Raw genomic sequence first — 10469 nt, 5'->3', positions numbered from 1 at the left:
ATGCTCCAATGCACCCGCCTACGCTTTGCCCGCACCATTGTGTCCCGTCACCAGGGTTCCTTCCCCAAAACACTCCAATCCTACCTGGCCTCCAGAAAAAATTACCACCACCCCTGCGCCTTCAAAAAACATCCTCGAACCGTCCTCGCCCGCTGCACAGGATCCCGTTGAGTACACCCACGTTGCAGCCGACAAACAAACATCCTCCTTTGCCACATTCCAGGCCACTGTGCACTTCGTCTCAATGTACCACCCCATACCCAGTCTCCCCGGTCCAAATCCCCCCCTCCCCGCCCCCAACTAACCAACCAGAAACTGGTACGAACCAGAAAAGCCAGATAATTTTTGAGAGCACCAGCCCCCTTCCACTCATCCGCCGAAACGGACATAAAAGCCTGAACCAATGCCGATCCTCCTATGGTACTGCTCCCCAGGTTGCGGAACGCCCTTCCCATTGACCAAGGAGGCAATCCCTCCTTCTCCTGCTTCACCAATGACCGCAAAAACACGCTCCGCACACAATACGTTAACTACCAAGTCAACCAACTTCTGCGTCAGCCTCCCCATGGACTCCTCTCTCGCTTTGGCCCTCAAGGATGCATCAAAGAGAACCCAATGCCTGCCCCGCCCCCAGGCAAGTCCTTTCTCCCATGTCAAATAAACTTGACCAAGTACACCGGTACAGTGGCCGATCAACCAGACCATCCACCAGACATTGCCTCGTTCCCCCGTAACCAGTCATCCCTCGTCGTAGTTCCCCGATTGCCGATCACTGCCTCTCTCACCCCTCATGAACCCATCGTCACCCCCCCAACCCACAACTAAGAACCTCCCAGTTCCAGGTTGTAGCACCGGCTTCCTACACCTATACACGATTACCTCGCCCACGGAAAATCTATGATGTCACTCATATACACTCAATTTGTCAGAGAGGCTAAGCTATGAGTAGACGCCCCTACCGTCAGCTGCACCCGTGGCATATCCACAGGGCAATTGCCCAACAGTGGAGACAGATGTCCGCTTTCATGTCAACTTGCACCCCTGCGACACTCCCCTTCAGCCCGCCGACCACACGTTTTGGCCCATTGGTTGCACCTCTTTGCATGTGGTACCACATTGTCCATCTGGACCCATCCCCATCAATTCGCCAGGCTCCCAGTTCCCCCGCAGCATGACACCACTGCACCTGCCTCCGTACCAAATCCCGCACAGCCCAGGGTGAGGTCCCTTCTACCCATGCCCCTTGCCTTAGTGAGTTACCTGAGAGTCCGTCCGGGACCTCCACATCCTAAGCGGCGCTGCTGCACCCTTCTGCTTCTTGTCCATCGTTCTGTTCGAGGCTGTACAGGCCTCCTGGAAAACTAAAACAATCTGGTTACCTCCACTTTCCCCCAATACCCAAAAATCCCATTCAGCCGCATTCGTCCACTCATCGATCAACCAATAAGTCCATCCCGTCACATCACGCCACACACCCTGTTCAGCATCTTCTCATCATACAACCGCCTGACACCAATTTATCAATCACTGCGTAGTGTGCGCTGCGCGATCCCTTGTTGGAGGGAAGGCCGCCTCAGACCCCCTACTGCTTCTGGCCAGCCCCCTTTGGCCGTCATGCGCCCCACTAGCGACACCCGTTCTGCCGGTAACAGTTACCGGTCCTGGTTCCCCTCCCCCCAGGCCGCTCCAGCCTGGAGGGTCCCAAGCACCACCGTGCCTCATGCCGGGCTGGCAGTCCCTCACCCCTACCCATGGGGGCCGTGCACAAGCTGGGGCCCCCACCTCCCCCAACCCCCACCAAGCCGAACCGGCTGTGGGGGGTGGAGGGTTTGTCGCACCTCCGCCTGCTGTACACCCTTCATAGAGGGCCCCCTACCTTCGCAGAAACATTCCCAGGACCTGGCCCAACTTCGCCCTCTCAAGCATAGTCAGCCCCAAATATAGGTGGACCAGCATTTTAAAGCCAAAACCGCAGCATTTCACGAAAAGAAAAGAACTATGGTTTTTAGGTCTCGCTGAGCCAACGCGCATCCGTTGCTCTGCAAGAGTTAAGTAAGGGGCTTTCAAAAGTGCTCCCAAAGGCTGCAGGCGGATGAGATACAGTGCATGTGCGTCGGGCGTGCGCACCATTTGTCAGCCTGCAGCCTTTGGGAGCACTTTTTTTTCTGTTACTTTAGTTTGTTTGTTTTTACCCCTTTTGGCCATTCTCCTTTTATTTTTCTCTTTCTGTTAATCATAGACTTCTATGGACTTTCTTTTTCCTTTGTATTAAATATTTCCATTGTGTCCCATTCCCGGTCCGTCTTTCTGTTCCCTCCAACCTCTCCCCTATCCTTTGCTTCCCCATTTTTATTTCATTACTTCTCTTTTCCTTTCAGTTTTTCTCCGATTGTCACCTCCATGCTTGTCTTTTATTTCCCTTTTCTCTGAATCCCTCTGTATTGATAGGCCAGTCTGTCACCGTTTTATTTATGCCATCTCACACTCTCTCCATGCCCGTCACTCCTATTTACACTGCCTCCTGCCCATGCTTTACTTTCTTCCCCACAGCCCATCCTTCGGACGTGAAGTCTCCGACCAGCTTATTCCTGCCCTCGATTTCCCGCCCAAATTTTCTCCTTATCCCTGTACCGGGCATCAAACTAGTCTGTGTCAGACACCAGGGCCCAGTGGGCCCCCAGCTTTATATTTGCTGGCTTGGAGCTGCTTCTCCGCCCCTTCTCTCAGTTCTTTCTAGAAGATGGGCTTTTGCTCTCCGTGAAGCTGGTATTACAACTCGTTGGGTAAATGCACCTGTTGCACAAATATCGTCAATTTGTAGTTCACGTTTTCTAATCTCAGGAGGTCAGATTTAGCCTTCTAGCCATAAGGGGATGGGGAATGTGAAATGAGTACCTCAAATATAGGTAGCAATGTCACCCAAATTACTAAGACCCAGGATTTTGAAAAAAAACCACCCGGAGACCTTTATTACTCAGCTCTGCCAGTGTGCTTTTCCCTTTTATAACCCCGTTATTCCCTGCCCTGTTACCTGTCTTTGAGTTGACCTTTTGCTCTCTCCTCTTTTCCTCTTGCTGATTTCTTTCATATTATTTACCCCCTTCCTTTAGTACCTCTTAAATTGTTTTTACGACTTTCTTCCCTCTCTACAAACACATTTCCTCTTTTCCTTTGTTTTTCCTCTTCTTCTCCGCCCTCATTTCTACATCATTATTTTTTCTTTCTATTTATTCTTCTTTCCTTTCACCTTCTTTCTCCCCTTCCTTCCATAGTTTATTTTTTACTTTCACGTTTCCTTCACTGAGGGGAGCCTGCGGAATCTGCGCCGATAATGACCTGTATTCTTTCAGGTAGCGCGAACTTGAGCCCAAGGTATTGGAACGCTTTACAAAAGCATCTGTTGCATTACAGACAGATTTTAGGCACGGAGAGATTAAGTGATTTGCCCAGAATCACAGGATGCTTCAGCTTCCCGCCAGACTCGAACCTGGTCCCCTAGCTTCAGGGTCTGCCGCTCTAGCCATTAAGCCACATGATGACCGCGTTAAGCTGTTTGGCACTGAACATGCAAACTTATCTATCCATCCATAGCCCTCACTCCCTCTATCGCCCTCACTCCCTCTATCGCCCTCACTCAATCTATCTATCTATCTATCGCCCTCACTCAATCTATTTATCTATTGCCCTCACTCAATCTATCTATCTATCTATCTCCCTCACTCACTCTATCATCTATCTCCCTCACTCAATCTATCTATCTATCTCTCTCCCTCACTCAATCTATCTATCTATATCCCATCACAACCCTGCCCCTATCCCCAAGATGGTCACTAAACTGCACGACCCCACAACAATACCCTAAACCCTAAAACACTACCCTACACCAACACCACAACACTACCCTAAATTACTACACTAACACCACAACACTACCCTAAAACCTAACACTAACCCAGCACAACACTGCCCCTACCCCATTCCTGTCCCTACGCCCTAACACTACTCTTCAAGACCCCAGCCACTACCCTAAACACAAATAAACTACTGTGCGCTACACAAACACAACTACAATTCCCTTAAACCAAAAAGACCTCCCCTGCAGGACCCTCTCCCTACCCTAAACCCTTAAATACTACACAACTCCTCATACCTCTCTCTCCTCGGTTCCCGTGTTCTCCGGCTTCCTGCGTCGTCAGTGTTGCACGTTGTTGTGATGAAACAGAAGTGCGTCAGTTTCCACACAATGTGGATACCCTTTACTTCACAAGTGTTACAACACATGCGCTGTATCAACTTGCGTAATAAAGGCTATGCGTTGTAACATTGCATGCGTTGTAACGCTTGCGAAGTAATGGTATGCGTGTAAAAGCTTTGTACTAATGGATGTTTACCGGTGAAAGAAGAAGAGGAGGAGATGGCCTGCTTCTCAGGGTCAAAGTGATCATTAGGGCAGCAGGTGTAGTTGCACTGGGGCACAGGGGTGTAAGAGGCTCACAACATTCCAATTATGGAGAGTAATTCTTTTGATCAATTCTGTTCGATGCATTTGCTCTGCGAGGTGTCACTTTCGGTGTGGATTCTGAGCTACAGAAAAGCATACTTGAAATTCTCATAATTCCCACTCCCTGCGATCAGCCATCCCTCCCTCATTTTAAAATTTCTGGGGGGCGGGGGTGGTCAACTTCAAAATGTTTTGCTCAAGGGAGGCAGAGTGCAAAAAAGATTGAAGACCTCTGCTGTAAAGATATCTGAAACCAGATTGGGCAGTATCAAGAGGCCTTTATACCAAAATAAGGCTCATTTAGATAGAACGAAAGAGTAATTTAACTGAATAGGATATCTGAAACTATCCGTTGCAGACAAGCTTGATTTCAGCATCTTCTAAGGCAGTGATATACACGCCTCCTCCCTTATTCATGGAATCAATTTGCATGATAATATTTAGCCTGCTGACACTTGAATAAAGCCATGACCCAGAAAGGCAAAGAATATAGTCTAATGTACCTTTCAGGGTGTTAGACCTGGTATCATTGGCGCGAGCCTCCCTTCCACTTTTTACTGATTGCCTCCTTAGTTTTTAGATGCTTTGCTGGTTAGATGCTTTGGGCACCGTGCCACTGCTATTCAGTGCCACAATGCAAGTGCTGCCTATGTTAAATTGATGTATTGATTAGTGTCTCCATGATTGGGTTATTTGATTTACTTTTCAGACCCTAGTACAGTGCACCATGTGTGCCCAGAACTTGTAAATCAAACGCTGCTGGTGGGCTTGCAGCACTGGTTGTGCCACCCACAGTAGCAACATGTAAATTGTGTCTCAGGCCTGCCATTGCAGAGCCTGTGGGCAGTCTAGGATTGCCATGTCGACTTGGCAAGTGTACCCACTTGCCATTCTCTACACCTTCCCTTATCTTCATATCAGACACCCCTAAGGTAGGCCCAAGGGCAGTACATTGTAAGTATAAGATAAGCCATGCCCTGGTGTGTGTAGCATGTCCTAATAGTGAATTACAGCTATTTTCGTTCCACTATTGCAAGGCTACCTGTTCCCCATAGGCCAGAATGGGCAGTTTGATTACTACATCTTATAATCCTAAGTGACTCAGGGAACATGGTGGAAATTCGAATTTAGTATGCCTGAACTCCGAATGATTAAATACATCTTTTAGTGAAGTTGGTTTTAACATTCTGGGTTTGAAAATACCACTTTTAGAAAGTAGGTATTTTCTTGCCTAACTTTCAAACCTGCCTCTGCTAGGTTGTGTATTCCTTGTCTGGAGTTTAAGTGACAGGGGCTGGGGGATTCCAGGAGACAGGGTGAGTCAGCGCAGGGCTGAATAGAGAGATCTGCATGCAGATGGGAGGGAGGATTTGTACCTGGGACCTGAGACCTGAATAGGGCTGTGCCTTCCCTCCACAATGCTGGCTCCACCTCCTGTGGTGTGTCTGATGTCACTGGATTACATTGTGAAAGGAGTCTTGTCAACAAAGTGCTCCAGGACGAACCAGAACTGGTTTGGACTATGCAGAGGCCTCTCTGCCTTCAGAGAACAAAGGATTTTGCAGTAAAAATATGGGGACCCAGTCCCCAAGACTTTAGATCACTTCTGGGAACAAGACAAACCTTTTGCCAAGGAGAAGAACCAAGGAAGCTGCAGGAGTTTGGACTGCCCCTCTGCCAGTGTGCTGTTTGCTGTGTTGGCCTGCAGTGGTTTCTTTATTGCCAAGGAAAGGAGAAGGAACTTTCAAAGAACGTCATCATCTTGCAGAATATTACTCCAAGGGCTTGAACTTGTTTGCGCCTCCTGCTGAAGACTCAGGGACAAAAGACTTCACCAATAGCTCCCCTCTAATTTCCTGGCTGGGAATTCTATTTGCAGAAACCTGTGTGTCGCTGGGAGCTGGAAGCGCGACGCATCGAGAAGAAGTGTGTCGCATTCGCAGCTGTTGCTGTCGCATTGCTGGAAAAGTGTGTCGCCGCCGCAGAGGTTGCTGCCGTATCTCCAGAGAAGCATGCCTTCGTCAAAGCTGTTACCCGACGCATCACCGGAGAAGCGTGTCGCCGCAGCAAGGTCAGTCCCATCACCTGAGAAGCATGTTGCAGGGCCTGTTGTGGCTCCAAAGCTAGAGTTCGCCGCACGGCCGCCAGGCGTGCACGCATCGTCTTCACATCATCGCATTAAGGGCGCTATCTTATCGCACCAGATCGTCGCATTGAGGCGCCATCTTGTTGCATCGCAACCTGAACACATCACGAGAATCTACGCATCACCTCCTCTCCGATAATGAACCAGACGCATCCCCCTACTCTGCGCAAGCATTGAGGTGCGACGCATAGTCTCCCCCGAAGCAAGGAACCGACGCATCTCCCTTCCTGCGAACCTTTTTTTTGTGTTGCATTATGCACCCAGGTCATTTTGTGAGAACTTTGTTGCATTCATCATCAACTTGGATTAAGTTACTTCTACCATCTTCAAGTCTATTTTTAGTACAGTATTGAGGATTTTTGTTGTTTGTGGTCTTGTGTTAAGACTAAAGAATACTTCTTTTTATAAAACCTGTGTTGTGTCCATCTGTAGTGTTTTCACTGTATTACTGTGTGTATTCACAAATGCTTAACACACTGCCTCTGAGATAAGCCTGTCTGCTCGTGCCAAGCTACCAAGGGGGTGAGCAGGGGTTATCCATTAGTGTAATCCCCTTTCCCGGACTTCGAAGCAAGGATCCCTATTTGGTCAAAGGTGTATACCATTGCCAACTAGAGACCCCTAGTTCTAGCACAGGATATTAAGATTATGAAAGCAGTTCAGAACTGTTACAATGTTCCTAATTGTATTAATAGGACTCCTCAACTGTTTACTTTTAACTCTCAATGGTTCTGCCGGTTTTCTTGTTATCCTTCCTTGTATGGTATGTTATCTCCAGAAAAAAGTACACTGTCATCTGGGCTGAACGGACCCTGTACGCTGATGATTCTTTGGGGAGGATTACTTTAACAGCTTCCATGACAGGGGGAACCTCATATTACTTACATTTTGGGAGAGCGTGGACAGACGCAGTGAATGAGGCAGCTCAACGTACCTCAAGGGTATGGCTCCATGAAGGAGTTTCAGTTTGGGTGCTCACTTTCAAGTTGTTCCCTCATATCCTTCCCCATATTTCTGTTACTCATTTAGACATAGGCCGTCTTTCCGCCCCACATCCTGCGGATTCACACTCGGACCCAGCCAACCCCCAGATCACTTTCTTCCTCGGGTCATTACTCTTCCATTAGGAACTGGTCTAGATGTCAGAATATTGTGCAATGCAGCAGAAAGTAGTGGCTCATGCATGGGCAAGTGGTCAACCAGAAGTGGGGACCAACAAGAACTGTCCTTGGGGTGGTGGTTGGGAGAGGAAGCAAACAACAGTTTGGGTTAGTGGCTCTAGGAAGGGTTCTAAGATAAGATGGCTTCTATGGGCAGGCTGGGGTACTGCAATAGTGTGGGAGTTCAAAGGGAGGGTCGAGAATGAGCTGTAATTCTCACATCAAGCTGGGGCCTGGCTAGTGGGGTTTCTGGTTGGGCAGCCCAAGAGTATAACCATACAGAGGAGAAAGAAAGGTAACATTTGAGAAGTCTATACAGGTAATTCATGCAGGCAGCTGAGTTGACTGGTTCATCTTTGACCGACAGCCCAGCTACAGCTACCTGAGGCAAGGCATCAGAGTTTTGCGATACATCTATAGAAAGAAATTGTCCAGGTCCAAATCTTTAGTACATTAGATTTGCAATCCACAATCAGATTTATAACATCATTTTACCCACATGTGGTCTTAAGAAACACCCAAATTAAGCATACAACATATCACCACACGCATTCTTCCTCCCTGATGTCCTTAGTTTCTCCTTTCACACAGACATAACTAGAAACTGGGCCCCACCAACTATGTAGAACTGAAAAATGTAAACATCCTAAATGGGATAAGAACAAAGACTTACTAAAGAAGGCCATTTTATTTAGGAAGAACACATGATTTAAAACTATACAGTACTAGCTGGCGTAAGAGTAGCAAATTTGCTCCTTTTTTGTTCGTTTTGTCTATACACTTCCCGTTCAGGAAAGCGCAAGAATTGTCCACTTTGGTTTAATACTGATTGAATATGTAATCAGAGGAGAAGTATAGGACATTCTCTTGGAAGAAAATTATGCTTCTGCAAACAAAGGATACAAAAACACAGGCAAGAAGAGGCCTGCTTACATTGTGGCACTCGTTTCTAATCACTTGTGAGCAGTGCCCATGTGATCCAGGGCTTTCTTTTTTTAGAGCTGTGATAGGTTTGCATGCACTTGTTGAATAGCTATACAAGGAAACATTTAGATTATGTGGTGAATCTGAGATTATGAGTATGGATTCATGCGTACAGAGGTCAATAGCGAATCCTCTAGGACCACAACTCCATCTCCAATGAAGCAGCAACACCCTTGGTGTGAGTGCACAAAAACAAAAGGCAAATGACTCGATCCAGAAGTTGGCCCTAATCATACTGCAGCAAGGAAAAAAGTGGGACAGATTTCAGTTTCTCTGCCCCCCGGAGGCTAGTCAACTCTATCAGAACCAAGCACTCAAGAATTTCAGCCTCTCGTTTCTTCATGAGCTGACAAGCTGCCCACAAGGTACCTACAAAGAAACAGAGACTTGAATAAGTAGGGTGCAAGGAGACAAAATATAAACAGAGCATGGGCACTTTACCACAGAGGAGAGTGGAAAAGCCTCATAGAAACAAACCATGGAAAGCAGAAAAAAAGCAGCTATTATCATTCCAAAGAGCTCTTCTATAACTTATCCGACTAAACGAGGTGCATGAGAAACTGAAATCAGGCTTGCAGCACAAATCTTCCAGTTTTTCAACAGCTAAGCATGGCTGGCCAACCACCACATTAGCTCTCTTGTAGGTATTTCTAGTTATATAGCCCAGGAGTTGCAAATTACGGGGAGAAGAATTGCGAGACAAGATTGTGGTGATTCTTATAATTGAACTATACAATTACATTTCACACATTTACAATTGCAATTCACCCATGTACATTTTTAGGAAAGGGGGGGGGGGTCTGATTTACCTAGAACCACAGGATTAAAAATCAAATTCTAACACTTCAGGATTCAAATCCAAGGCTAGAGGTTCCAAAAATCAGTGTCTTAACCACTAGACCTGGGCGCCTCTTCTAGTTATCTTCATCTCCGATGAAATGTGCGAGAAGACTCAGAAGAAAACTACACACTTGTTCAAGATTGTGGGTACAAGAATGGATGGTGCCAAAGAAAGCAGTGGAGTGGCACATAACACTTTTCCTAGATGTGGTCGGATGTAGGTATACAGAGGTAATTAGGAAACACCAAAACTGTTAGGCAGGGTCCAGGAAAACCAGAGTGACCCAATAGGTAAATATTGGCATTTCTCAGATTCTTATTACCTTGGGCCGTGGGGGGAAATACAGCACTATCAAACTCACAAATAAGTATGGAATCTCAACAGAAAATCATCTGGTATATTATGCGGTGTGACTTCCTGATCACGACGGTCACCTCATAGGCTAAAAACGAAGCGATTTTACATTAGAATTGATTTTGATCTTCACGAAATCTGCCTTCTGCGTGGTCACCCCAAATTTTTCACTTTTTGCTGGATCCCATATTTTTTCTGGCTTTAAACTGTCCCCTTTACCCCTGCTAGCAAGTAGTGAAGTGCTTGTGCCCCCCTTTAAAAGGACCATTTAATTGGAATATTAATTGACATATTTAACTTGCCGTAGTGATCAAAGAGGGGGAGAAGAAAAATCCGTGATCCCACCAAGTTCCTTGGCTTCAGTTACTGTTAATCAAAAGGGGGAGGGGGGATCACTTGTCCTGTGTAACCTGGGTACAGTTCTAACTAGAATGACCCTTGTTTAAAAGACCCTCATACACGTGCAATCATGGTGGTATGGGC

The 10469-nt window shown here is 46.9% G+C and overlaps 1 protein-coding gene across 1 annotated transcript in view; it reads right to left on the bottom strand.

Annotated features, from left to right (window-relative positions):
- Positions 1–8463: 8463 nt before the first annotated feature.
- Positions 8464–10469, bottom strand: part of APRT (adenine phosphoribosyltransferase) — a 60161-nt gene continuing 58155 nt past the window's right edge. Inside the window, exon 6 of the mRNA XM_086945807.1 lies at positions 8464–9160. Within this exon, the coding sequence (XP_086801933.1) occupies positions 9018–9160 (143 nt within the window). The 3' untranslated portion in view covers positions 8464–9017. The remainder of the gene's footprint in view (positions 9161–10469) is intronic.

The sequence above is a fragment of the Lissotriton vulgaris genome, chromosome 12 (assembly GCF_964263255.1).
Source record: "Lissotriton vulgaris chromosome 12, aLisVul1.2, whole genome shotgun sequence".
Lineage (NCBI taxonomy): Eukaryota > Metazoa > Chordata > Amphibia > Caudata > Salamandridae > Lissotriton > Lissotriton vulgaris.
The sequence above is the reverse complement of the archived record's forward strand: the minus strand, read 5'-3'. Positions and strand labels throughout refer to the sequence as shown.